Here is a 25,226-nt window from a genome sequence, read left to right as displayed (position 1 = left end):
ATTAATGTATTAATAAAACTTATTTTAGCTAAGTACTGCACAATGACCGGCAACAGATTTTGCTTTTAAAAAAATAAATTTGCATTAACTCAATGCAATGTAACTAATAGACCATATTGTTTTTACAGTGTATATTCAAAATATGTTATATTTGTATTACAAACTAAATCGCTGTTGATAATCATTCCTGATTTGACTGTGTAGTGACCTGTTGCTTATAAACACAACAAAATATAGTTGTTGCTTTTTTGTTATTGGTATAAAAATAAAACAATCAACTTTAAAATAAACATGAACTTTGTAATCTTTAAATAATTTGTGCTTTTAAGTGAACTAAATGACTATTTTTAATTGTATAATTATTAGCCAATAAAAGTCACGTTCTCTCATTGCAGAGAAAAAAGTAAATATTCAGAAGTTTGCTCAATTTTGAAAAATGTAAAAGAATTATAATAAAAATAAACAAATATTAATGATATTTAAAAGTTTGGGATCACTAAGACTTTTTAAGAAGTCTCTTTGCTTATTTATTTTATCAAAAATACTGATAATGAAAAAAAATGTTTATTTATTTTTAATATACTTCAAAATGTAATTTATTCCTGTGATGCAAAGCTGAATAATCATCAGAGTTTCACATAATCCTTCAGAAATTATAATATGCTGATTTATTATTAAAATGATGAATGTGGACAACAGTTGGGCTGGCAAATATTTTTTCTGTAAACTAATAAATTATGCTAAGAAATAAACACAATTTATACAAACATTAACATCTTTATTTACCAGTACATATTGTTTAGCCAGTCAGCTTTAAAACGATCAGAGGTTATACAATACAATAAAATATTTTGTTCACTATAGAAATCACTTCAAGTGCACAAATGTTACTAAATATCAGTGAAACCTGAACCAAAAAGTGCAAATTCATAATTATATGTAATATTGGTGCAAAAAGTGATTAAAGGTAAATACTTAAAACATGAAAATTGAACGCCACAACAAAATGAACACTATTGATGGTGTGTACGTCATTAAGAAAATGAACCATTTCTGAAACCTAGATCATGCTAACTACATGGATAAAAAGGACAAAAAGTTGAATTCCTCCCGAACTTAATTGAAGGGTTTGACGATTTTCATAGAAATGTAGTTCTGAAAAACAAACAAAAAACTAATTAGCATTGTAGACATTGTATTTCAAGTGGAAAGTCTCAACTGGATTCACGAAATGTCTCCTTACCGGTAATGAATACAACAAGATAGCAAGGAATAACAGCACTAAGACTAGCACAACCAGGCCAAGGAACAGCCACTTAAATCTTCTCCACACTATGAACTTGCACGTCTTGCATGGATTTGTGAACCAAAAGAACGATGTTTCAGGTCGCCTGAGAAAGTGAAAAGAGAAACAAATCATGTGATGATCGTCTATAAACTATAAACATACAGAATATATATATATATATATATATATATATATATATATATATATATATATATATATATATATATATATATATATATATATATATATATATATATATATATATATAAGTGAATTACTTGGGAGGATCCAGTTTTGGGTTCATATTTGGCTCATCTCTGCCTTTTCCAGCAGGTCTCTCATCCGCTTCCTTCTCATTCACAATCTCCAAAGTCAACTCAACCTTTCCCTGAAACCAACAAGCTACAATTAATCAAGATCTTAGGGTTAAAAAAAAAAAAATGAAGATGAAATAACACCAGCAACCCATTTAACCAAAATATCACGCATTAGCAAGTGACAATCGTTCAGGTTTGATTATATCAATCATATTGTATCATGAATAATACCATAAACTAACTGCGTTAGCTGTACTTACACCGATTTCCCTCTTCCCATCTTTATCCATGTAGCACGGCCACCATCCTCTAACTGACTTCTGGTCAAAGAGAGATTTCAACTGGTCTGACTTTGGAGGAGTGGTTCCATCCGGGATCATGCTGAGGCTACATTTCGCCGGTGTTTTGGATGGGTTGATTAGGTGGTGCAGATCAAGTTCAATAGCACCTGTAACATAAGTGAGTTTAATACACAAACTCAAAAATGTGACGACAACATTTCTGAGATTTGCATACACACGTCTCACCAAGGTAATCATCCAGAGAGAATTTGTCATTGTCCCATATTTGAACAATCAGCTTGGGTGGGATTCTAAACTCTGATTTGTCAAGGCTCCAGAAATGTTCCTTTTTAACAGAAAAGAGCGAACATTTTAGTACTTGCAAGTGCTCTTCATAATACAAACATCAAGCCGCATTACCTTTTTAGATACAAGACACAGCTGCTCTGCAGGCAAGTATTCAAATCCGAAGACAAATCTCCAATTGAAATTGCCATCGCCATCCAAAGATCGGTAATGGACGTCTGTTTTTTGCTTATCTTCTTCCATTCCTGGCATCCAGCTAATTGCAGACAAATGCATGAATTACGATAAACATTAAGGCAAGACTCCACACAGAAGATTAAATAATCATGTGGTGATATCTGTTAAATCAGAATAAATAAACAGTTTACTGCAGGTTTTCTGAAATGTTGTGTTTAAACATGCAAATTATCTAATTAAATATGCACCAGAATTCTGAACAATGGATTAAGCCACATTTTTTGGATATCACTTTTTAAATTACTGTATAAATCCTCTCAACAGCTAGAAAAAAAACTGACCATGCATTTAAGAATATAATGTTATATAAGGCAAATAATACATAAACAGTTCGGTTTATGTAAGTGCTGATGAAGCAGATTACTGGCTCAGTGCCTGAAAAACATTGGGAAAATGTCTCTCATAATACGTAACATTACTAAATTTTACAGATGCAAACATTTGTGTAGCAAAATAACAAAATTGACCAATGGGTTTGCCAGAGTACTATTTATTTATATATATATATATATATATATATATATATATATATATATATATATATATATATATATATATATATATATTTTTATTATATATATATATATTTTTTTTTTTTTTTTTTTTTTTTACATACCTCTTTACATAGATGTCACTCATATTTTCACCAGTAATGCTGGTTTCATCCAAAACTACATCAGTCGTGTTCCAAACAATGACTAGCAGAAAATACCTGAAAGAATGAACATGAGTCAACTGCCATCAGCACAAAAGTATAACCGAAAGCACCAATTTCTTCTCACTTTTTTGCTTTGCGTGGAGATATGTCAAAAGGAGGTCCAGGAGGCCCAAGACTTTTTGGGAAAACGTCTACCCACATCTGGAGTTTTCCCTATAAAACCAGTCAATAACGAATATTATAAAGCAGTATTTTGACTAAATACTAAATGTGACTAAGTATATCACACCTGTGGGAGAGTGGGTTGGAAGCTACTGTAAAGAGTCCTAGTTTCAACATGCTCTGGAACCAGGCCTTGAGTTCTGAGGATGTGCAGAGCGATCCGTTCACTTGGAGGACCCAGGTGTTCGTGAATCTCCATGTTTGCTTCTACAATGCATACATATGCAACTCTGAATTCTTTTATAAGGGTGTTTGAAACTTTTATAGTCCTTTTGAGACTTAAAACTGGTTTTGTAGTCCAGGGTCACACTGGGTTACACCCAATCAATTTGACAATACATATGAAGATATATGAATCAGAATAGTTTGAAGGTCTTTACCCAGTTTGGAGTACATACCCCACAACACAGTTTGTAAAGCCACCATATAATAATGTTCAAAAGAACAAAAAGCTCTGAAAATTACCAAAGTCAGAGAGGCAGTATAATCGGCCACCAAAGGATAAAGTGTTCCCATTGTCTTCACTCCTGGGTGGACTCAATCCTTTCCACCGGGCAAGATGTTCAAGAATCTTAGACGGATTGAGCTGATCACGCCATTGGTTCGGTCCAGAACTATTTAATGAATAATACCATTAATCAACTAATGTCTCTGCTGTTGTCCTCAAAAGGAAATACTAAGTTTGCATTAAAGTATATAGGTCTCACATGCAGTATGTCTGGGCTAAACCACAGTATGAACCAAAACGAGAAAGAAGACGGTTCTCCAAGTCAATCACCGTTTCCCCAACTTTCTCATCGCGACTGAGCAAATCAAAGTCATAGACGGCAATTTTCAGGTCTTTGTCTTGTGGGAGGAAGCATGTCAGTTCAAACATTCTGTTGAGAGACAAAAAAAAATTAGTTCACAGTCTTCTGAATACCAAAACTCTCAATAAATCTGTGGTATTACCTTCCAAACACAGGGTTAAGTGTGTACGGTATATAGTTGTCCCGGTCATCAATAGATTTTCTCCCCAAAGAGATTTTAATATATGGGTCACACTGGAAAAAAACAAAACAAGTAGCAGCTTTGCCTTTTAATTTTACTGAAAAGGAGTCAACAAACTGAAAAACTGAAAGTCAAATTTAGTCATTAGGTTTTCTGAAAAAGTACTTTGCCATTGTTGTCTTTGGGTTGCAGGTCGATGGCTTGAACCACATAGATTCTGATCACACACTCCTGAGAGACGCTGTCGGGCAGCTCTCTGAACTGCTGTGGCGGAGAGGGCACCCCTGGGTCATCTGGCAATGGGTACACCTTAAAGGAACCCTGAAAATAATAAAAGTTGAACATAAAATTATTTATTTCACGCAACCATAAATGTAAAATGTAAGGTGTGACTTAATTGGCATTAAAATATATTCTTAAAGCAAATTAATAAAGACATCTTGCCTTGAATTCTCCAACTACAGCAGGGTCATCGTCATCACTATCATTTTTACCACGCTGCAATTTGAATGTGCTGCAGAAATCAGTAAGACCCATGAACTCTTTTACACTTTCAAGATCATGGTCATATACCTATGAAAACCAACAGAACAAAACCTCATTACAAATACTAAACCAAATTCATCAAAGGGTAAAATAAGTGAATATGAATGGGAATGTACTTCAGATATAAGAATTTCTAGGGGTGCCAATATTTGTGTCTAATGTGTTCTAGAAAAAAGCACTCCTAATGATACGTCAACATTTTAAATTCTTATCCAATGAATGGTTAGACTTTTGTGAGTTTAAAAAAATAAAAACAAATGAACTATCAACAATGAAGATTCATTTGTCATATTTACCAAGGGTGCCAATATTTTTGGCCATGACTGTACATATACATACATAAGAGTAACCAGCTCATCAATTAAAATTCCTCCTATCATGTGGGACAACAATCCTTTTGCATTACAATATATATTTCTAGATTCATGGTATTTATCAACTGAATAATAAATATGTTAACAGTTTAGACAGAATTCACACCTCCAATGTGTCATAACCTTTGTCAAGGTAAGGGCGGCATTTCTGACTCTCTCCAACAGAAGCATAAAACTTACTCCACCAATCAACAGTCTCTTTTTCCTGTAGAGTAGTAACAAAATGGATAATTTTATCCTCATGACAGAGCTAAAACACTGATAATGATGATAAACCAAAGCTTAAGAAGAAAGTGTGTAGAATATTTCCACAGAACTCACCTTCTCACGCTGTTGAAACCAGGAAGTATACACAACACACAGACACACACACACACACACAAAACATTATTCATTAAGAACTTGTAATATTATTGTCATATTTGTAAATTTTCAGCTTTAGTATAACAAACCCCAATCATCATTAAAAAACTAACCCTTGTGTGGTGTTCATATTTGTGTTACTCAGCCCATGTTTGTGGGTCTGATGGACCGGCTTCGGTTTAATTCAACACAATCAAAAATTATGCTAAAATACTCAACAGATGTTTACTTTATCCCAAATACAAGCAATATAAACCGCATATATTTATGAATTGCAGTGCTGCAACTTTGTGTGGAAATGGCAGTGTCAGAAACACAAAACATACTCTCACACACACTAATAGGAGTCTAAGAAAGACAGGAGGACGGGGGTGTAAACAGTGAGTGGTCTTCGAAAATTTGTATGTTCTTCGCAGAAAATGTCTCAGTTTGAAAAAAAAAAAAAAAAAATATATATATATATATATATATATATATATATATATATATAATATATATATTATTATTTTTATATATAAATTATTTTTTTTTTTTTACACCATACAAGGGTTAAATGATTCATCTAAATCTATGTAATAAAAACATTAGCATTTTAATTTATAAATGTACATTTAATATACGTTTTTTAAAGCCTTAAAACTGATAACAATTTAGAAAAGTTTACATGATTCACGACGATTAAATGTACACACAAGAGAGCTAACTTAGCGAATTAAAAGAAAGTTAGTGTGATTCCTTATAGAGCAGGTCAGCTGTACAAATCACCATAATGTGAAATAAGACATGATTTTGAGAACAACAGATTGATTGGATACTCTCCCAATTTAACCCATTTGTGACCACAGAAGGTGAAGATTTACTTGATCAGCCTTAACGTGGGCTACAGAAGTTTAGTGTTAGTGGTGAAGTGTGTAATTTAAGTGCCAGCTAACAGGATAAAGTTGGGGTTTTTTTGTTAAGCCTGACAGGATTGGAAATAAAAATACTGCCATTTGTTTGGTACCACCAGCACTACGTCAGAAACTACACACTTTATACATTAAATTAGCATTACATTTAATTAGAAAAATTTAGGTCCTTATTTCTATACATACTTGAATGTGACTAGCAGTGGCCATTTTGTCAACAGCAGCTGAGATGCCATACAAATACTGAAATTCACAAAGTTGAAAATAGAAGCAAATTCATACAGATGTGTGTACCAGTGTCCATTACATAGAGTTAGTTCTCTCACAAGTTGAGACTCCAGTTCCTAAATCTTCAAAAATCAAGCAACTTGGTAGCAGTACCTGAGCTTCTAGAAGTTGCTGTCTGCCATCATCTATGTTCACATGAAGGTCTCTAGGTGTAGCTGCCATCAAAGCCACTGCAGGGCAAGATGTATGGTTATATATTTATTTAGGGCCAAATTTACTAAACAGGGTATATTAGCACAAGAGTGCAATTCCAAAATAGTTCAAATGCGCAAATTAAAAAACACAGACACCACATCTCATCTCCATGATGATCAGCGCATGTACTGTAAATGTTGTCAGTACTATTTTAACACCAAAAGATGGTTTGTTGTGGTACAAAATGTTAAAAAGGCATGTCAAAATAATTCAAACCAAGTATGCAAATAAAACAAATATGAAACATAAAAAAGAGCCACAATCTAGCATTCAATTACAAAAACAATATTAAGTTTAAACAAACAAAATACATCAGCTAAAAGAGTTTGAATTCATTGTTAAAGTTCAATAGTTAAATGTTTAGAACAAACTGAATCCAATGCAATGTGGCCTTATACACACACATATATTGGTTTGTAATTAAAAGAAATAAACAACTTTGTATTAGGGAATGTACCTTTTGAAGACATGGCCACTTCTGCAACTGTGGCATAGGGGTCACATCGAAACTCTTCCAGGGAAGTGATGGTGCATTGACCCACCACAGGTTTCCGTCCAAAGGGCCTGTGGTCAATGACTTTCAGCACTATGGGGGGAGTATACATCTCTTCTTTGGGTAGAAGCTAAAGACAGAAAAAAAAGATGCGAAGACATAGTCTACAGCCTCAAAAAGCAGTTTGGACTGTATTTATATATGAATGTAATTGCATTTGTAAGCAAAATAGTATTTAATGCATGACTGCACCTTTTCTCTACAGACTGATATGCATGCTCACCACTTTTAATAAGAGGACATTTCCTGCAAAATTTGGACACTTCTTCATGTTTTTGATAACAGCTGTCTGAACTCTCTCTCCTCCACACTCCACCACCAGACAGGGGGATGTCACAGGAGCCAGCTGATACGTTTTCATGTTACGCAATCCCCATGCTAGAACCTGCATCCAACAAATGTTTAAATACTTAACCCAACAGTAAACTCACAACTAAAGTAGTTATGACTTCTTACAGTGGGTGGGTTGTTGTGCACATTTTCTCAAACATATTAATTCAATAATTACATGAAAATTGGATTCTGCATGATTTGACCCAAGAAGTCCAAACAACGAGAAAACACACAGGATTGGAACCGACCTCTACGGCAGTGAGCTGAACCACAGGTCGAACCCCTTGAGGAACCATATACAGTGTTTCTCCTCGTTTTGGAGGAAGAAGAGGGAGTTCAGTCTCATTTCCCTAGAGTATGCCACAAAAGAATTTTTTTAATATTTGAAAATCACAAAGCAGCTAATAGGGTTAAAAAAAAAAAAACAACAACACACCTTGGTCTTCAGAATGAGCTCTGCAGCCACCAAAATCTCTCCAGCAGGACCATTTTTGTGTGTTACAGGCTCCCAGAGGAGTTTAGGAGATGAATCCATGCCTGAAGTCAACTTCACCATAGGTGCGCATGTACTTCTGCCAAGCATTTCATCTTTACCCTACAAAGATTGGCAAAAAAGGTTTTTTTTCAGGTTGTTGGGAAACCTAGCATACTAAAAGGCACATAGATGTTTTTTTGCTTGGTGTACCAGTAAGCTAAAATGAACCCTAAACTGTATTTTTTGTATACAATTTTCTATTACTTTTTAACAATTTAGGTTTATGATCAAAATATCTCTTTAAAATTTAACAAGCGTCCTGAGACAACCCAAGAAGGCGATACTGTCATAAGTGAAATATAATGGCAGTATTAAAAAGACAAAAACACGAATGAATAGTTCTTTCATTTCTCACTAATAACTTTTAAGGCAAACTAAACTCCTAATTTGCTGCTTATTAATAGTTTGTAGGCTAGCTGTTAAGTTTAAAGATCTAAAATATAGAATAAGGAATTAATATGTGCTTTAAAAGCTACCAATTTACAGCCAGTATGCTATTACATTGCACGCAAGTATACAACTAGTTAATAGAGAGAACTAGTCCCTAAACTAGTGTTACTGAAATCCCACTAACCACTTGATCGCTGTCAAAGATTTCCATAACCACAATGGGTGGATTCTGGGCCAGAGACTGGGGAGTGCCATAGATTTCCACATTTTTAAAAATAAGAGTCTGATCCCATGTCGGGTTCAAGGTGCTTTGGATCGTCTCCGTTGTTTGGCTGTGATGCAAAAACGACACATGGACATATGGATCTGCAATTCAAACCAATAAGATCACAGTTATAACAAAAGCCTGGTCACTTTTACAGACAATAAAAGAACACATTAGGAACATCAAAACTGGCATAACACCTGAGAAGCTGTCTTTGTCCAGAGCAGTAAGATTTCTGGCTTGGTAAACATAGACTCTCAAGTGGTATGCATTGGATTCTGTAAGAAAAATGTGACTTAATCAGCCAGGTGTTAATAAAACAAATAAAAACGGTGTTTCTGAAATCTCTATGCCTAATGAACTCACGCTCAAATGTGCAGGATATAGTCGGCGTGTTGGCTCCAAACTGCTTAACGGAAGTTTCTGCTTTAGTGCCTTTTTCATCACCTTTAGATTCCATGTCAACTCCCTGTCAAGCGAATCAGCAACGAAGAGCTCAATATATGGCTAACATAAAACAGAATGAGTACTTCAAGTAAAATTTGCTAACCAGAGCTCCTTCCAGTTTGAAAATAGCCGAGGCTCCAACCCGATCAGCAGGCGCCATCTTCCTCCTCCAGCGTCGCCGACGGAACGTGTCAGAAGACCGCTGCTGCCTGTGAAACTTCCACCCAATGAGTGAGGAGTATTCCCATCCCTCTGCATCTCCTGCATCCTTCTTCTGCAAATCAAACAATTAGGAGACACGCGTTTTAAAAGCTAACATAGGATAACAACAACAACATCTAACATACGTTCCTAATCAACTTGTAGATTATACACTTGCATCAGCAGTTTTGGCACCAGGAATCCTTTTGCGAGGTCGGATCATTCTTCTGCGACGATGAACATGGTACATCTTCTCAGTTGCCACCCAGGATTTGGGTTTATCATCGGGTGGAATAGTGACGCCATATTCCCAACCTAAAGTCACAAATACACATCATATAACTGCACAGCCCAAATATTTCAATTGGATCAACTAAAGTTTTAATCATTTCAGCATGGACTTGCTATGCTGGTGTGAACATATAACATGTGCTTCATGAACCCAAGAGCAAATCTAGACAGGTGGAGCTGGTGGAGGTGGAGGGTTTCAGAGGAACTATAAAAGATTGCTTAATTAACTAAACTGCTGATTTTACAACTAATAGTAACTAAGAACATGTGGCAACACGTCTCACCCTTTTCATCGACAGCTCGGTTGCCATCAAAAGTCCAGTTATCCTCCCACTTCCAGCCAGATGGGCACTCGATCTCTGTGGGTCCCTGTAGCTTTTCTCCATTCTATAGATAAAGAATAATAATGGATTATTGAGAACTCGTGCTGTAGAGGCTAAATATAAAGGTTTGATATGAAGTTCTGGCAGGTGCTTTTACCACATCAGTGTAAGGCTCTGCCGCAAGCTTCCATTCTCCTCCTGGTAATCGGGTCTCATTCTCATAGACCTCATCCACAAACTCTGTGTGTCCTGCATCAGCCTCAGTCAGCAAACTACCCGTCCAACCAAGAAAAACATTATTAATTGACTAGAGTAACTGTTTCCAAAGAATATATGTTTGATGGTCATCAATACAAAATTTGCCACCATTATTGAGCATGACGAAAACGGCAAATCTTAGTGGTTGACTAGTTCAAAAGTCATTACAACACCTCTCTAAAGGCTCATGTAAGTGACACAGCAAATAAGGTATATCTAGTGATCTACAATCTAAAGGTTTATACCAAACTCAGTCACTTTCGAACAGGAAGAGAGTTTAAAAAAAGGTTAATTCCACATTTTACTTTGCTGCCACCTACTGATACAGAATTGCATATAACCTTTTTCCAACCAAAAAGTGCATTTTTATGCCAGTACAATGAATTTATTTAGTTTGAAACATTACAGGAGTAATACTTATGTTGTTTTGTTAAAAGTAGTACATGCAGGTTTCAAAAGGTTGCACTGCATGGGTTACAAAGTCAAAATAATTTTTTTCATTCAATCCAATGAAATGAATACCGGTAATTATCAGTTTATAAAATACATTTCATATAATGATATATTAAAATTACATTTCTGGCAAAAAAGCAAAAAAAAATGGTTTTTGGTTTTGTGATTTTGCATCTTTTAAATTAAACATTTTACAATTAATAAAATAGAAATAGTAATAACTTAGCTATAACATGGAAACAATCAAAATGTAAAATATTCAATTATGACTGTTTTATAAGCTCATGTTTCTCCAGGTGAAAACTGACCCTGCAAAGTGAAAAATGCATACATTTTTTTTCTATTTGATTAGAGAGTTAAAACATTCATTGCACTGAATTTCTGTCTACACATAATTATAAATAGAATTTAAAATGTGCCAAACGTTTTGAGGGTGGGTAACAACTCACGTTTTCTCTGGATCTACACGCCAGTCGCCTTCCCACTCCCACCCAACCGGGGGCAAAAAATACTCCTGCTTCAGTTTCACTTTGCCTGTGACATCAGAAAACTTGCTACGATTCAGCAGACCGGTGGTGCCCCACTTCCCTAGAACATGAGCCTGGTTCTCATACTGTAAGAGAAAATGGTTTAAAATGTACAAGACTGCTTCTCTGCAGACCTAAAAAGCACTATATTACTATATTACACTAAATGCTATATTTACCAATTCTGCAAATACATTAAAAATGCCCTCTGCATAATGATTGAACTTCTTCTCTTCTGTTGCCAGCCCAAGCCACATGTTCATACGCAACTGGATTGGAATTTTCAAACCCTTTTTCTTGTCCATGGGATACTGATGGGAAAAAGGAATCATGGGTTACTTTTCATAAAGCAAAGTCAAAACAAGTTTTATGATTTATGTGTAAATACCTTCATAAAGACAGTCTGGGTCTTCCCGCAGTATTCGCCACATGCCTGTTCACTGTAGGATGAATAGAGCACTTGATGGGCTGGGATGCGAGCATAAGCTACCCTCTTCTCTCCTCTCAACATCCAGATAATCAAATCAGGCATGCTGTTTTGAGGCTTTGGGAGAAAACAAAAAAACAAAAAACCAACAGTCAGATAAATGAGCATACAAAACTAAATATCCAGTATTTGTATATTCATAAAAATCGCCTGACTAGTTAATGATTAGTAAACAAACTATCCCTGTTACATATGGTGCTACATTACCTTTTTGCTCACTTCCGATTAATTTTGTTGTTATGCTTATACACTCCCTTTTGGAACATAATAACCTCCAGAGATTTTCTCGTATATTGTGCGTGAATACGTCTCAAAAGACCTTTGTCAATACAGTGCTTGTACAGTACAGTCTTTTGTTTATCGTTCCGTCTTTTATCCTACACAGAATACAAAAAAAATACCTCCTCAGCGAGTTGCTTGAGTTTGTCCAGCCAGCTTTCGATGGTGCTCAAGCACTTATTAACATCTGTGGCTTCCTCAAACAAGTGTTTTGCTCCCTTCATGATGTTCTCCAGAGCACCGTCTCGTAACATCTTTTGCTGAATATCCAAGGTTGTGAGATTGGGCTTCCCCTCCAGGTCAGGAATTCGGAAACTGAGACACAGGAGTGTATATTAGTTAAAATATACACGACAAAAATCCTGATCCTAAAAGCATATAAAAGCGGATATTACCTGCTGATATCTTCCATTAACTGATTGATCAGCTTCAGCCAGATTTCTACTAGTCTTGCATCTGTAGCTTTGGACTGTACCGCAGATTTTAAGGCACTGAGGTTTGTTTGCTGCAAAAGGAGGAATCGTATTAAAATGTTTGATGCACAGAGAATAAACTACATTCACAAAAGTTGAGAGGTGTGATGTAAACAGAGAGTATGTATTGCTAGCAGCTTTACAGTCATACAAAACATTCACTTACCAAGCGGTTAGATATATACAGAATGATGTTGAGCGAGTCTAACCGGTGACTGATATCCTCCCAATAGGATGTGATGGCAATCACAGGCTTGGTGTTAGCCCAGGGTAGGTAGTAATAATTATTGCCTGGAAAAACCAAACAGAAAAAGTTAAAGGGACACTAGGGATGTGGGATATTGACAATTGGATTTTATCGTCAATGATAATTAGACAATGTTTTGCAGAGTGTGTTATTATTAACTCCTTTAGAGGTAAAAACACTTTAATTTCTATGAAATTTCATTTGCAAAACCATTTCAATTTTCAAATGCATTAAGTCAATCTCCAGGTCTGGCTGTAGCACGTTTAACTTTAACTTAGCATAGATCATTGAATCGGATTTGATTAGCATCTCGTTCAAAAAAAAAAATAAAAAAAACGTTGTGCATTAACACCGATGGAAAAAAAATAAAAAGTTCAGATTTTGTAGCCCAATATGGGTAGGAACTATACTCTCATTCAAGCGTAATATTCATGGCAGCAGGTGAAATCAGTGCAGCAGGCACAAAGATATTACGCAGCACCTGAAAATAGTCCCCAGCATTATATCCCCAGCCATATCAAGCCTAGAAAAACTTTTGCTTTTCACTTTCTGCGGGTCTTAGCACACAAACTACAGAAGAGTCTTTAAATAGGAAATTATTCAAAACTCTCTGGACATTTTTGAGCGAGATGCTAATGGTCTAATCAGATTAAGTGATCTATGCTAAGCTACAGCTAAAAGTGCTACCTCCAGAATCTGAGATAGGATTTAGAATGGATTCAAAAATGGCAAAACTAAACTGTTTAACTCTTAAAAATGTGCCTATATTGAAGTGTTCCTTTAACACCACAGGTACTATTTTTATTTGCTCAGTATCTTTATTAGACACCAAATACTTCAAAATGCACATCACCATCAAAAACAGCACAGCTGTATTGCGTGGTCGAAGCCAGAGGTTTGCACGTCAGGTCCATCTTGTTTCCATAGTTGCCAATGCTAACTTCAAACTGAATGGGTTCCCCTGGTTCTTGGATCATGGTTGCACTGTGAAAAACTGCACACAGACAATACCTCCTTCTGCGCTGGTATTTCTATTCAAAAAGAAAAAAAGCAGCACAAAGCGTAAATAATGGTGTCAAATGGAAAACCTACTTTGTATGGGAACAAAGAGCCTCACCTGAACAACTAAGATATCATCGCTGGGTATTTCTTCCACAGACTTGTCAGCCTTTCCATCAAGTTTAGTGGTGAGTTCGACAAGAATTCTTCCACGGTAAGCCACCCCTTCACCCTGCAAAAATATGCATATCTTTCAGCCTACTTGAATATGCCTTTTTGCTCAAATGGAAATAGAAACATGTCAAATTCATTATCTGCACTTGCTTTGCCTAAATTAAGGTCTTCATATGGGTCAGATAAACTTGAGAACTCTCTCGGGCCGCCGTACAGGTTTATATAGCAAGGGCCAAAAGTAGGCAGGAAGCCCATCTCAGATGCACCAGTCTCTCCTGTGAAAAACAAGCCATAAAAATGTTTCTAGTGACATGATAACAGTTGGATGGATGTTAGATGTGAGGTTTGTTAATGCATGCCAAACGCAGAGCTCCTTAAATTAGTATTGTGATTAGTATAATCTGAAGTGATTTTAAATTTGCAGATATTTAATTATATATAAGATTATAAAAATCAGGCTGTGAACGTCAGCATAATATGACTTAAAAATTTTTTTAAAGATTAATGTTTTTAAAATAAGTTTCTTATGCTCACCAAAAGCAATAAAAACTGTAATATACAGATTTTTTCCCATAAAAATGTAAAACAAATTATTTCTATTGTAAAATATTTTAAATAAAACTTATTCCTACATTTACTCCTTGTCTTCAATGTCACATGATCATTTATCATATCATTCTTATACACCAATTTGGTGCTCATAAGAATCATCCTCATGAATTTCTTCTTATTATCAATGTTGAAAAAGCATAAGAGACTTCTTTCAAAAACATGAAAACATTGTAATTATTCCAAACTTTTGAGCATATTAATGTGATTAAAGGTTTAGTTTACTTTCAAATGAAAATTTCCTTATTTACTCACCCTCATGTCATTCAAGATGTTTATGTATTTCTTCAGTTGAACAGAAATGAATGTTTATGATGAAAACATTCCAGAATTTAAATCCAATTAACTTTACTGACACAACATGAGGGTGAAATTTTAATTTGAAAGTGAACTAATCTTTAAGGTTGTTATGAATTTAATATATTTAATAGATTTAAATATATTGAATTTCTTGATGTGCAACATGATGCATATATGCCAAAAATAGCAAACGTGCTCTGTGCTTATGCTAATTCGACGAGCGTGCACTAGCCTTCATAATAAATGCAAAGTAACTGCAAACCCTTGGGTATCGCATCTTTTCAGTCCAATATGAATAAAGATGGTTGGTTTGAGAGAATGTGTGTTTATTCAACTTAAATTAACTCCTTTAAAAACAATGTTTCACTCCTATACTGTGTATTTGGACACAAGGGATTGCAGGTCTGGAAGCAGTGCGGATATTCAACCTTTATATGCGAAAAACTCATCTCCAGGATAATCCTCTATCACAGAGAAAACAAACAAAAATGTTTAGCGTTTCATAGCACAATCTTAAAAGATCAGGACATGAACCCTGCATTTAAAACAAACAAACAAATGTTTGACATGAAAATTATGTCCATGATGTATTTTATACCTTCAATTTCACCACCAGAGGATGCTATTTTTGTCAGATCCAGATACGTGGTGCCAATGGCATCATTCCCACTGAGGCGATCCCTGAGAAAGAGGGGGAGTCAGCTTAAATGTTCCAGTGTGTCATAGAATCAGTCCACCTAGAGGCCTTCTCAGTTTTTCCACTGTTCCCCGAGCAGCCGTAATATGGTTTATGGGGAGGAATGCATTGTGGGAGAGGGTGGGACGGCACTGTTATGACTCATACTGCCTGCCTGTGTCCTCCCGGCTCAAAACACTGACCAAACTTTAACTCCCAGCTCACATTCCAAGACCTAACAGGGAATTCTCTCAAAAGAGATTTCAAAATTTCACATCCACTGCGGCCACATAGCCTTATCACTAAGCTCTGACGCTTACCAGTCAAATACAGTCAGCTTGATTTTTTCGCACATGGACGGGAACTGTAAAACAAGTGGCACCAATGAGAAACTTCAAACACGTTTATAAAACCCAGAAACAAATCCCGTCCAATTACCTTGACCTGTAGGTTGAGCTGTTGGTTCCACTCCGGGTTAGCGTTTTTCTCAATGATTTGCGTACAGAGCTAAAAGAGACAGTAGTAGTTATGACAAAAGGAATAAGCAGCTATAAATGAGTATGTTTGGGTGGGCAGTACCTTTTTGCCAGCAAACCAGGCCTCGACAAACGGATCCACTAGATTTTTCTTGTTTTCTTGACCCCCAAATGCTGCTTTTAAAGTCTGGGAGATGGAATCATCCACTGAAATTAAACGTGTCATTGTTACAACTTCTGTCACTTCAAAGTGGAGTTCATTCTTTTACAGACTGGGAAAAGAAATGGTCTAGAACAACTTACTATATATATATATTTATAGTATAGTATAACATTTATAGTAAATGTTAAGTTTTGGCATTTTTACTCAAGTTACTTAAATTTGACAAATGAAAATTTGCTAAAAATATACTGTCCCATACAAAATGTAGATGAGTTTGTTTGATGAAATACAGTCGGCAAAATTTAGCAATGTTTGTAACCTCAAACCATTGTTTTACGCTAACGTACAAGTGCTGTAATCGTATTTCTCCAGTGAAAAGGTTGTCTTCTGAGTCAGAGAAGAAAGACACCAGATCAAGCACCGTTTATAAGCAGTCCAAAACCAAATCTAAACAAATGGCATTTTAATGCGAGGAAAACTGGGAATGGATTTTTTTTTACTGGATTATGATCTGGTATTTTGGCCAGAGGCAACAATTTGAAGCTGAAACATCTTACAAACACAGGGTTTTCGCTTGACAAGACATTGAACAGTGATGGATGGGAGTTGATAACGGAGATGTTTTTATCAACTCTTTTTCTGACGGCACCCATTCACTGCAAATGATCCAATCACGAACAAATGATGTTGTGCCAAATTTACATCTTTCTAAACTCAAGTACACCTTGGATTGCCTGCGGTTGAGTATCTTTAGCAAATTTTCATTTATGGTAAAACGGTTCCTTTGAAATTATATTCTCGAGCACATCTGCTAGTTAAGTTTACAATGCAGTTTCCTGACTGATCATTTTTAAACACAAAAACATGCAGCATAATCAAAATGGTCATAAAATACTAGCTGCCTTTTCAGTCATTAGCTTATTTTACATAGAAATTTGATAGCCAGGGAAATGATTTGTGTTTCTCGGCACGGGAGCGTTAAGAGCCATACAGGCTCAACAGTTAATGGCAGGGAATAGTTTCGTATCAGCTAGTGCAGTGCCACCATGAGAGATCAGGAAGTGCCCCAACTGGAATTAATAGAAACCAAATCATATGACCAAATCATCTGGAAAACATATGCATAAGGAATAACTGTAATACTCTGGGGGACATCCTCAGCCCGAAACACTTTGAGTTTGAGAGTAACCCATCGAAGAGCGACACCAGCGGGCATCAGCAAGTTACTCTCCACATCATCTTTGTCATTGTCGTGCTCCTTCCTTTCCACCTGCCAAACAAACGTGTGGTATCAGTTAATACAGTTTGTATAGCATGTTTTTTAGATTTTAAAATGAACGACTAGCAGAGAACAGGGTTTAACTGTTTTTAAAAAAAGTATTTTAAGCGTGCACTATTGCATATTAAAAATAAGGTTACAAGCACCTTTTAATGGACCGAAAAAACATACATTTATAGGCAAATACTGTATTTGTCAATCTGTAGCATAAAGAGGATAATAGAAATTATGTTCAGGGCATGTACCGGCGGTTCATCACCCGTTCCCAGCACAAACATGCTGACTTTGAGATAGCCCTTCGCTCCTGAGCTCGAGTCATCTGGGTCACTCAGGAGAATCCATTTCTTCATAATACAGTGAGCTGGGAGGAAAAAAAAAAAAAAACTTTGTGAACAATTTAACTACAGATGATCGTAAAATATTCATTAGATTTTATTAGAAAATTACCTGGTTCATCATAGATGTAACCAATATCGAGCTAGAAAATGAAATACATTCATAAATCCATTTTGAATTAGAAAAAAAAGAAAAAAAAAAGAAAAAGAATGGATTTCACTGAATTACCTTGAATTCACCCATGAGACAGTCTGCTCTGAACGAATTAGAGTTATACACCTGTAAAAAAGATGAACACCACCATCATCAGCAGCAACTTATTCACATTAGACTTAAAATAAAAATAAAATAATTAAAAAAAAAAACCAAACAGCAACAGCTGCTTTCTTACCCGGAAGCTCACAACCTCGTCAAATAGTTCAGATGGCAACATGTTGACATTAAAAAAGAATATCTGTAAAGAGTGTGATACATATTTTTATTTTGTAACATCAAAAGGAAATAATGCATTTTCAAATAATCAAAACAATGTGTAACTTTTCAACTAGGATAGTTAAACAAGTTGAAATTTCATTTTTTGTGTACCCACATCGCTCAATATATCGTCTTCTGTGCTCAGCAGAAAAAAGAAAAAGGTTTGGAGCAACATGACAGAAGAAACGATAACAGAATTTGTTTTTGGGTGAACTAATTCATCAAAAAGTGACTTCCAGTGAAGATCATCATATAAATATAAATATAGCTTTACTACTGACCTATTGGATGATAGCTTATCAACCGTGTGGACCACTGTTATGATTTTTAAAGGTTTTTACAGGTTCGCTACGAATAGTTGTAAATAAATTATATCTTTGACTATACCTCATCAAAGTATGGGTTATTTCCTTTCCTGATCCTAGTCCTGTGCGTCTCTCCACAAACATGCACTTTAACCACAGGTTTGCTGTTATTTCCAGGCAGCTGACGTCCCTCAATCACCCTCACGCGAACCTTTTACGGAAATAGCATTTCAAAAATGACCAACAAGCATAAAAAGGATACCGTTTTAAATGACTAAAGGACAATCCCGTACCTGAAAGTCCTGAGGTTTATTAGCCAAATTATGACGTTTTCTGGTCCTAGACCGAATTTTCTGGCCAGGCTCCCCAGGAGATGCGACTGTGCCCTGTCCCCCAGCGTCAGCGACATCTCCCTCTTCACCCACAGCTGATCAATGCACATCCACAACCAAAAATATTTTTAAAATACATAATACAGAACATCGTGGGGTACTCAGACATAACCAGCATAGCAATTAAAGCCAAAATCTTTTTACAAAATTACCACCACAGATTGTAATTGACCTCTAACCATCTAAAAAAGTATGCGAAAAAAAAAAAAAACCACTTTATTTTTACACCATCAAGCATCTGTCATCTGTTTAACACTCGACCGCAAGTACAAATGGAAAGACACTAAAGCACACTCAGCTAACCTGTATTTCCACCATCATGTTGATCCTGTGGGCTTGCCAAGGCACCGGCAGGTGGCTCGTAGCCAATCGTCATGCTGATGGTTGCCTACAAAATGATGCAGCTAATTATTTCATCATAATGTCAAATAAATACTGAAAGCACCCTATGTGAAAATATTGACAGTGATGCTATCAATACAAAGCTCATCAGCAAATTAAGTGATCAGATATTTATTTTTGATGACAAATGTAAACATATGACTAAAACGATGACTAAATTAAATAAATGGTATGAACTTTTGAATAAAGCTGGGTGTATATAAAAATAGCATGCAAGATTTTAATTGTGTGTAAATGAGTGCAGGTTACAAGTGTACCTGCTTGTAGCAAAATAGGTTTCAGATATAACAACATATACATTGAAGATTTTATTTTAAAAAGATAGAAATAAAAAATAACACCTACTCCTATACTCTTGCCATTTTCGTCCACTAGAGCCAAGTTTTTCACAGGAAGAGACTTGGCTTGGCTACTAGCGAGGTCTTTTAAAGAGACACTTGCAGAGCCAATAAACCTAAAAAAAAATGCATATAATTAAATACAATGCCCTGTGCAAAATCTGTCTCGTATAATCTTTCAAATGCTGTGTAAACCTTTAATTTGTATTTAAAAACGGTCAAGAAAAAGCGTGTTATGTCTGACCTTATTTATTTTCATAATTCATGTTCCTGCGGCTTGTTTCAATAAGGAAGTTCAACCAACTCGGAGTTTAAACTTGAACTGGGAGTAGATTTTTCGGTTTCGGAACGGCTAAATTATGTAGTTTATTCAACCCCGAGTAGGTTGACTCAGAGTTTCAATTCAGTGGTATGCCATGGCAAAAAATAAAAAGCTAAAAATTAAGTAGTCTATTAAAACATTTTAAACAAGATAAAGCTTTAAGCATCAAAGGTTAATGGGTGTATGCTAAATTACTTTACAAACATTTGACATTAAATATTGTTGTGTCTATTTGAATGCACTGTTGATTTTCCCCTCGTAGTCTAAAACTCTTTTCACATAATTAAGTATTCTTTGATCCAACCTGTTACATTTCTTATTTGGGGTAAAAAATAAATAATAAAATATAATAAAAATAAGTTAGCCTATTTCGTCCTGTTTCAGTGATCCAAACGAAAAATTAATCTGTGTACTTTTTGTCAATGCCAAATTTAAGAAATTAAATATTAAATATCCTTGTTTCCGTTTCAATTAAATTTTAAATTAAAGTCTTTACACAAAATCTCCAGGAAACAAAACTAAATTAGAAAATTTTTCATCTATTTAAAAAAAAAAAAAAAAAAAAAAAATCTTAACTTAAATTTTAGGTATTTCTACATCAAAAAAAAAAAAAAAAAAAAAAAGTCAGGTTAGGTTCACAGAGCAAATTACCATGGTAACTGACTTGACCCACCCTGCTTTCTCAACCTGCTAAACCTCCCATTTTGAAACTGAAAACCCAGAATTTCCCTGATTTCAGGGATTTCGCTTAACCTCCTTTGTGAAACAGGCCCCTGGTCTTACTGTAAATCATCCACGAGTTAACATTATTTAAAACAATAAAAATATAACTAACAAACACTTTTTTGGAAGACATCCATTATATATCTTTAAAAAAAATATCTGAAATACATCCAACTGAGGAAGTAAAGTTAATTGCTTTTTCTGTCAGTCTATTAAATGCTAAACAGCAATGGCAAACAACACAATGCATGAATGTTTCCATGGGACAAAAGATCTGTGTGTGATTAACTCTGCAAGGTCACAAGAGAGGTCTCCTCCAAAAGCAAATAATGCCATGTAGATTAATACTGTGATCAGGACACTTAGAGTGAATAATCCTGGATGCTGGCCTGCTAATGTCACAAACGATGAGACGTTCAGCATTTACCTTCTGAAAACATTGACCTGCTAGTTCTAGACATTTGATTGGAGGGCTGTTGTGATATCATTTCACAATAATGACAAGGGTGCGTCTACAAACATTAAACCAGAGCCACATTCATGAAAAACAGCACAAACGTCTGATAAACGTTCACAGAAGCATTTAAGTATTTTTTTTAAGTCTTAAAATTCAGTTTGTTATACAATATTTAATGCACAAGTTAAATTCAAAATTCACGGAAATAGATTTTTCTAGGTTAAGTTTTAGGAAAGTACCATAAAAAAAAAAAAAAATATATATATATATATATATATATATATATATATATATATATATATATATATATATATATATATATATAAAAATTTTTGATATATAAATAAATATTTTGATTAATATATATAAAACCTTTAGAATATGACCTTTAGAATATGAATAAAACGTGACACTGGACCTCAAAACCTGGCAAAGGTTAATGTGAAATTGATTTAGAAATCAAAATAATACATAAGCTGACAATAAGCTGAATAAATAAGCTTTCTATTGATGCATGGTTTGTTAGGATAGGACAATATTTTTAACCAGATCATCAAATTTAGATTTCTGGCTCTTAAAATGCATTTTAAGATAACAGCTTTTAAAAATATGTTTTATAACGGAAATCTACAAGAAACTGGTTCAGATGTTTTCTTCACATTAGGTAAAGCCTAATAGTCAACGGCTACAGTCAACTGTTATCAGCATTCTTTAAAATATCTTGTTTTGAACCGAAGATAAGGCATTCATACAGCAACGAGTGAAGGGTGAGTAAATGGCGACATGAAGCCAAAGAAGGAGGATTTCTCATTCGAATTAAACATTCCTCACAAAAACCTCGATTATCATAGCATCCTATTACACTAAAAATAACATTTGCATTGCGCAAAATTCCCAACAAAGTCTCCGGCCTAATATTCAAAACCAGATGATCCGAGTTTCAAATAAACGTGCCAAAGCAAACATATAAAGCTAAGGTAACCACACCCTTTCAACAATTTCGCCTCATTCCATTTCCTTTACGGAATGCAACAGTCGAGATCCTTTACCTGAGGTGATTCCAAGCATGATTAATATTTACTAACCTCACGTTAGCATTGATCAAACGTATTCTTTAAACAGCCTCCCTGTACTTTAGCACAGACACTAAAGTATTTCACTGGGAATTAAACTCTATAAATGGGCCGTTCGCTACAATTCAGGCCTTACGGGAAGCGGTTGTTGGGTTAGATCAGTGCCGTGATGCTCTTCATTTGCCAGACTCTAAAAGAGAATTAACGTGAAATGAGACAATGCTACCTCTGTTCCAAAATTAATACGGCCACAACATTTTGCCTGGTCAGTTGCTGGTTAAACATCTTCCCGAAGTTCGGGGACTACATTCTTAGACGGTCATGATCTATTTTTTTTAATAAAATACAAATATTAGATGACAATCCTTAAATCTAAAATTATTAAAATGGAAATAATTAAAATCTAAAACTTAATATTAAACCAACATAATACACACGGATGTACATAAAAATAACAAAACGCTCATAATTAAATAACTGAGATGAAAAATAAAAATAATAAGTTAAAAATAATACCGAAATAATGCTATCAAGTTTGTAAGAGGATTAGATATGTTATTCTCCAAATGTAATGTTTTTATATGTATAAAAACGTGCTACACCAGCCCTTTAAATCCCACTCATATAGACAAAATTGAGCAATATCTGTGGCTTTTTACACCCAATTTATTTACATGCTATTGTGCAACATAACTAGCGCTCTTTCAACACAGCAACAGGTAACCAGTAACAACCTGTATAAAGATATTCTTTTAAAAAATAAGGAACTGTCAAAGCCCAACATATTTACTTTTTCATCCTATATATGTAGTAATGGAAGTCAATAGCTAGCGGCAACTAAAATACTAACAATCCTTTAAGCAACATCTGACATATTTTGGACGTTTTACGGCACAATGCAACTATTCATGTCAGGAATGGCTACATTGACGATTAAAGAATTTAACATAAGTAGCATGACGGTGTGGTTTTAAACGCTTTTCTGACAGACCCTAAAACAGCCATGTGACACCAACAAGACAATTTGCATGTAATGTAAATTTCAGCAAGAGTTATGCGATTCTTCGCCATTGCATTTCCTCCAATGGTGTTCTCACAGAAAAAAAAAAAAATCTGGAGAAACTGGAAAAGCTTGAAATATACAGCCCAACGGGACGATAAAGCCCTCTAAGACCCTTCTATTTAGTTCATTTTACGCGACAAAGGCATTTCAGACCATTAACCAACAATCAAATCGTCATCCAGAACCGTGAGCCGAATGCCTTCGTCCCACCCCTCATCACATTGTAGAGCAGGTCTGAACACGGTTGTGAGGGTGTGTGAGCCGCAGTGTGTTACAGTGTCTAACCAAGATCAGCGTGGTTTACCATCACCCCTAGAACGCATCAGGACAGATGTGAATCAATGAATCGGTCCATCAACTGACGCAAATCTGCACTGAATTCTGTCTGCCTTTGAAACGAACGGCAGGTCGCTTTTGGCAAGAATGCACCTCTTAAACGCAGAAGATCGAAACTCTTTTAAGTCTCACAGGCCTTGAACTCCTCTCGTCTCACACCTTGTATTTGATTAGGGTGGGAGCAAAAGTTCAACATCGCGCTGTTTGTCTTACACTGGTTAGCGTCGGGAATGACTCGTTTGAAAAACACTTACTTGTCTTTGCCGAGAGTTTCGTAGTCTTTCACGATCACGTCGAGGCACGAGGAAGAATCGAGAGGAGCACCTTTTAAATCAAACTCAAGCGTCTGGAGAGACATACAAAAACATACAAAGCTTCACAAACTCTCACAGGCGCTGAAGAAACGCTGAAATCGATTATAATCTCATTAAACGAACAGTCGGTGCGTTCGTAGTTTCTATGCACAGCGACCTCGATTCCGTTCATCCCTAATTAGCGTTCAATTCAAGTGTATGAAAACTCTACAGACCTCATTCCACACTGGATTCAATTCGCTGCTCACGGCTTTGGTTTTCTTCTTTTCGTCTAAAACGATTAAAAATCCACCAGATGAACAAAACTAGTAGTCTGTGCCGTTATTCTGCGGTCTAATGGTTAAATAGGAGACGCACGAGGAGGTCTTACCTTTAAACACCACAGAGGCGATGGGGTCTGGACTCCCTAGTTTCTTTTTGGGCAGACCCGCCGCGGACTCGACCGCCACGCGCAACATGACAGAAAAAAACAACAAGTTTTCATTTAGTGCACTTCCATAGCGATGCGTCTGTGTGTGTGTGAATGTGTGCGTGAATATGCGTGCTCTTTGCAGTGCCCTCATCCATTGGAGAGTTTGTGAAGGGTGTGGACAATGTGGCAGACTGCCTACCTGTAGAGTTTGCTTGTATTCGCGGATGCGATTCTCACAGTATCTGTTTTAAACGATCGCTTTTAATTATGCATTTAATTCATAGCTTGTTGTTATGTTTGAGATGTATGCATGCTGACCAAAGTCGCTGCTCTCGTTTTAAAGTTCAGGAGCCGGGGCACAAGCGCCACCTAGCGGCGCTTCGCGTGACTCACACAGAGTCACAAATAATGGAAATGATTTAGGGATGCCGCCTGTAATGGCGGTTAATTAATTGGACATGATTCTCTTACTACCTTCAGAGAGTCTGGGTTCAGGATATGCGCTCTTTTGGGAGGTTTGTAAAACTAAAGTCTTTAGTTAGGTCCGAGAAGAGTCGGAGTACTTCAC

General features: G+C 35.7%; 1 protein-coding gene across 2 annotated transcripts; it reads right to left on the bottom strand.

Moving 5' to 3' along the window:
- Positions 1-738: 738 nt before the first annotated feature.
- Positions 739-24,919, bottom strand: myof (myoferlin). 2 transcript variants are annotated; one of them, XM_043254128.1, is made up of 55 exons: positions 24,617-24,919; positions 24,462-24,517; positions 24,187-24,278; positions 19,966-20,074; positions 19,522-19,606; positions 19,120-19,253; positions 18,909-19,037; positions 18,439-18,501; positions 18,276-18,326; positions 18,159-18,189; positions 17,957-18,072; positions 17,576-17,702; positions 16,373-16,476; positions 16,232-16,300; positions 16,114-16,157; positions 15,716-15,798; positions 15,546-15,581; positions 14,359-14,483; positions 14,153-14,266; positions 13,889-14,066; positions 12,955-13,079; positions 12,711-12,820; positions 12,438-12,630; positions 11,938-12,093; positions 11,729-11,860; positions 11,472-11,635; positions 10,469-10,583; positions 10,273-10,375; positions 9,876-10,012; positions 9,600-9,770; positions 9,416-9,518; positions 9,250-9,327; positions 8,969-9,150; positions 8,296-8,454; positions 8,108-8,209; positions 7,750-7,911; positions 7,431-7,596; positions 6,872-6,948; positions 6,677-6,733; positions 5,541-5,549; positions 5,326-5,424; positions 4,744-4,872; positions 4,465-4,620; positions 4,261-4,352; positions 4,017-4,187; positions 3,775-3,923; positions 3,377-3,516; positions 3,212-3,300; positions 3,046-3,141; positions 2,307-2,448; positions 2,133-2,232; positions 1,866-2,053; positions 1,567-1,676; positions 1,244-1,391; positions 739-1,155 (listed from the first exon to the last, which is right to left on the bottom strand). In XM_043254128.1, the coding sequence occupies exons 1-55, from the start codon at positions 24,807-24,809 to the stop codon at positions 1,117-1,119; spliced, it is 6,288 nt and encodes a 2,095-aa protein (XP_043110063.1). In that variant the 5' UTR covers positions 24,810-24,919; the 3' UTR covers positions 739-1,116. The 2 variants fall into 2 exon arrangements, with proteins under 2 accessions (XP_043110063.1, XP_043110064.1); XM_043254129.1 differs by lacking the exons at positions 6,677-6,733; positions 15,546-15,581 and having other exon boundaries at positions 740-1,155; positions 24,617-24,918.
- Positions 24,920-25,226: the final 307 nt, after the last annotated feature.

The sequence above is a fragment of the Puntigrus tetrazona genome, chromosome 12 (assembly GCF_018831695.1).
Source record: "Puntigrus tetrazona isolate hp1 chromosome 12, ASM1883169v1, whole genome shotgun sequence".
Taxonomy (NCBI): Eukaryota; Metazoa; Chordata; class Actinopteri; order Cypriniformes; family Cyprinidae; genus Puntigrus; species Puntigrus tetrazona.
This window is presented reverse-complemented; position numbering and strand designations above follow the sequence as displayed.

Excerpts from the sequence above, each read along its gene's own strand:
- myof (XM_043254128.1), bottom strand. The coding sequence starts at position 24,809 with ATGAGGGCACTGCAAAGAGCACGCATATTCACGCACACATTCACACAC. Across the intron at positions 19,038-19,119 it reads ATAAACCTCAGGACTTTCAG|GTTCGCGTGAGGGTGATTGA; the intron begins GTACGGGATTGT and ends TTTCCGTAAAAG. Across the intron at positions 9,151-9,249 it reads GGACAAAGACAGCTTCTCAG|ATCCATATGTCCATGTGTCG; the intron begins GTGTTATGCCAG and ends TTTGAATTGCAG.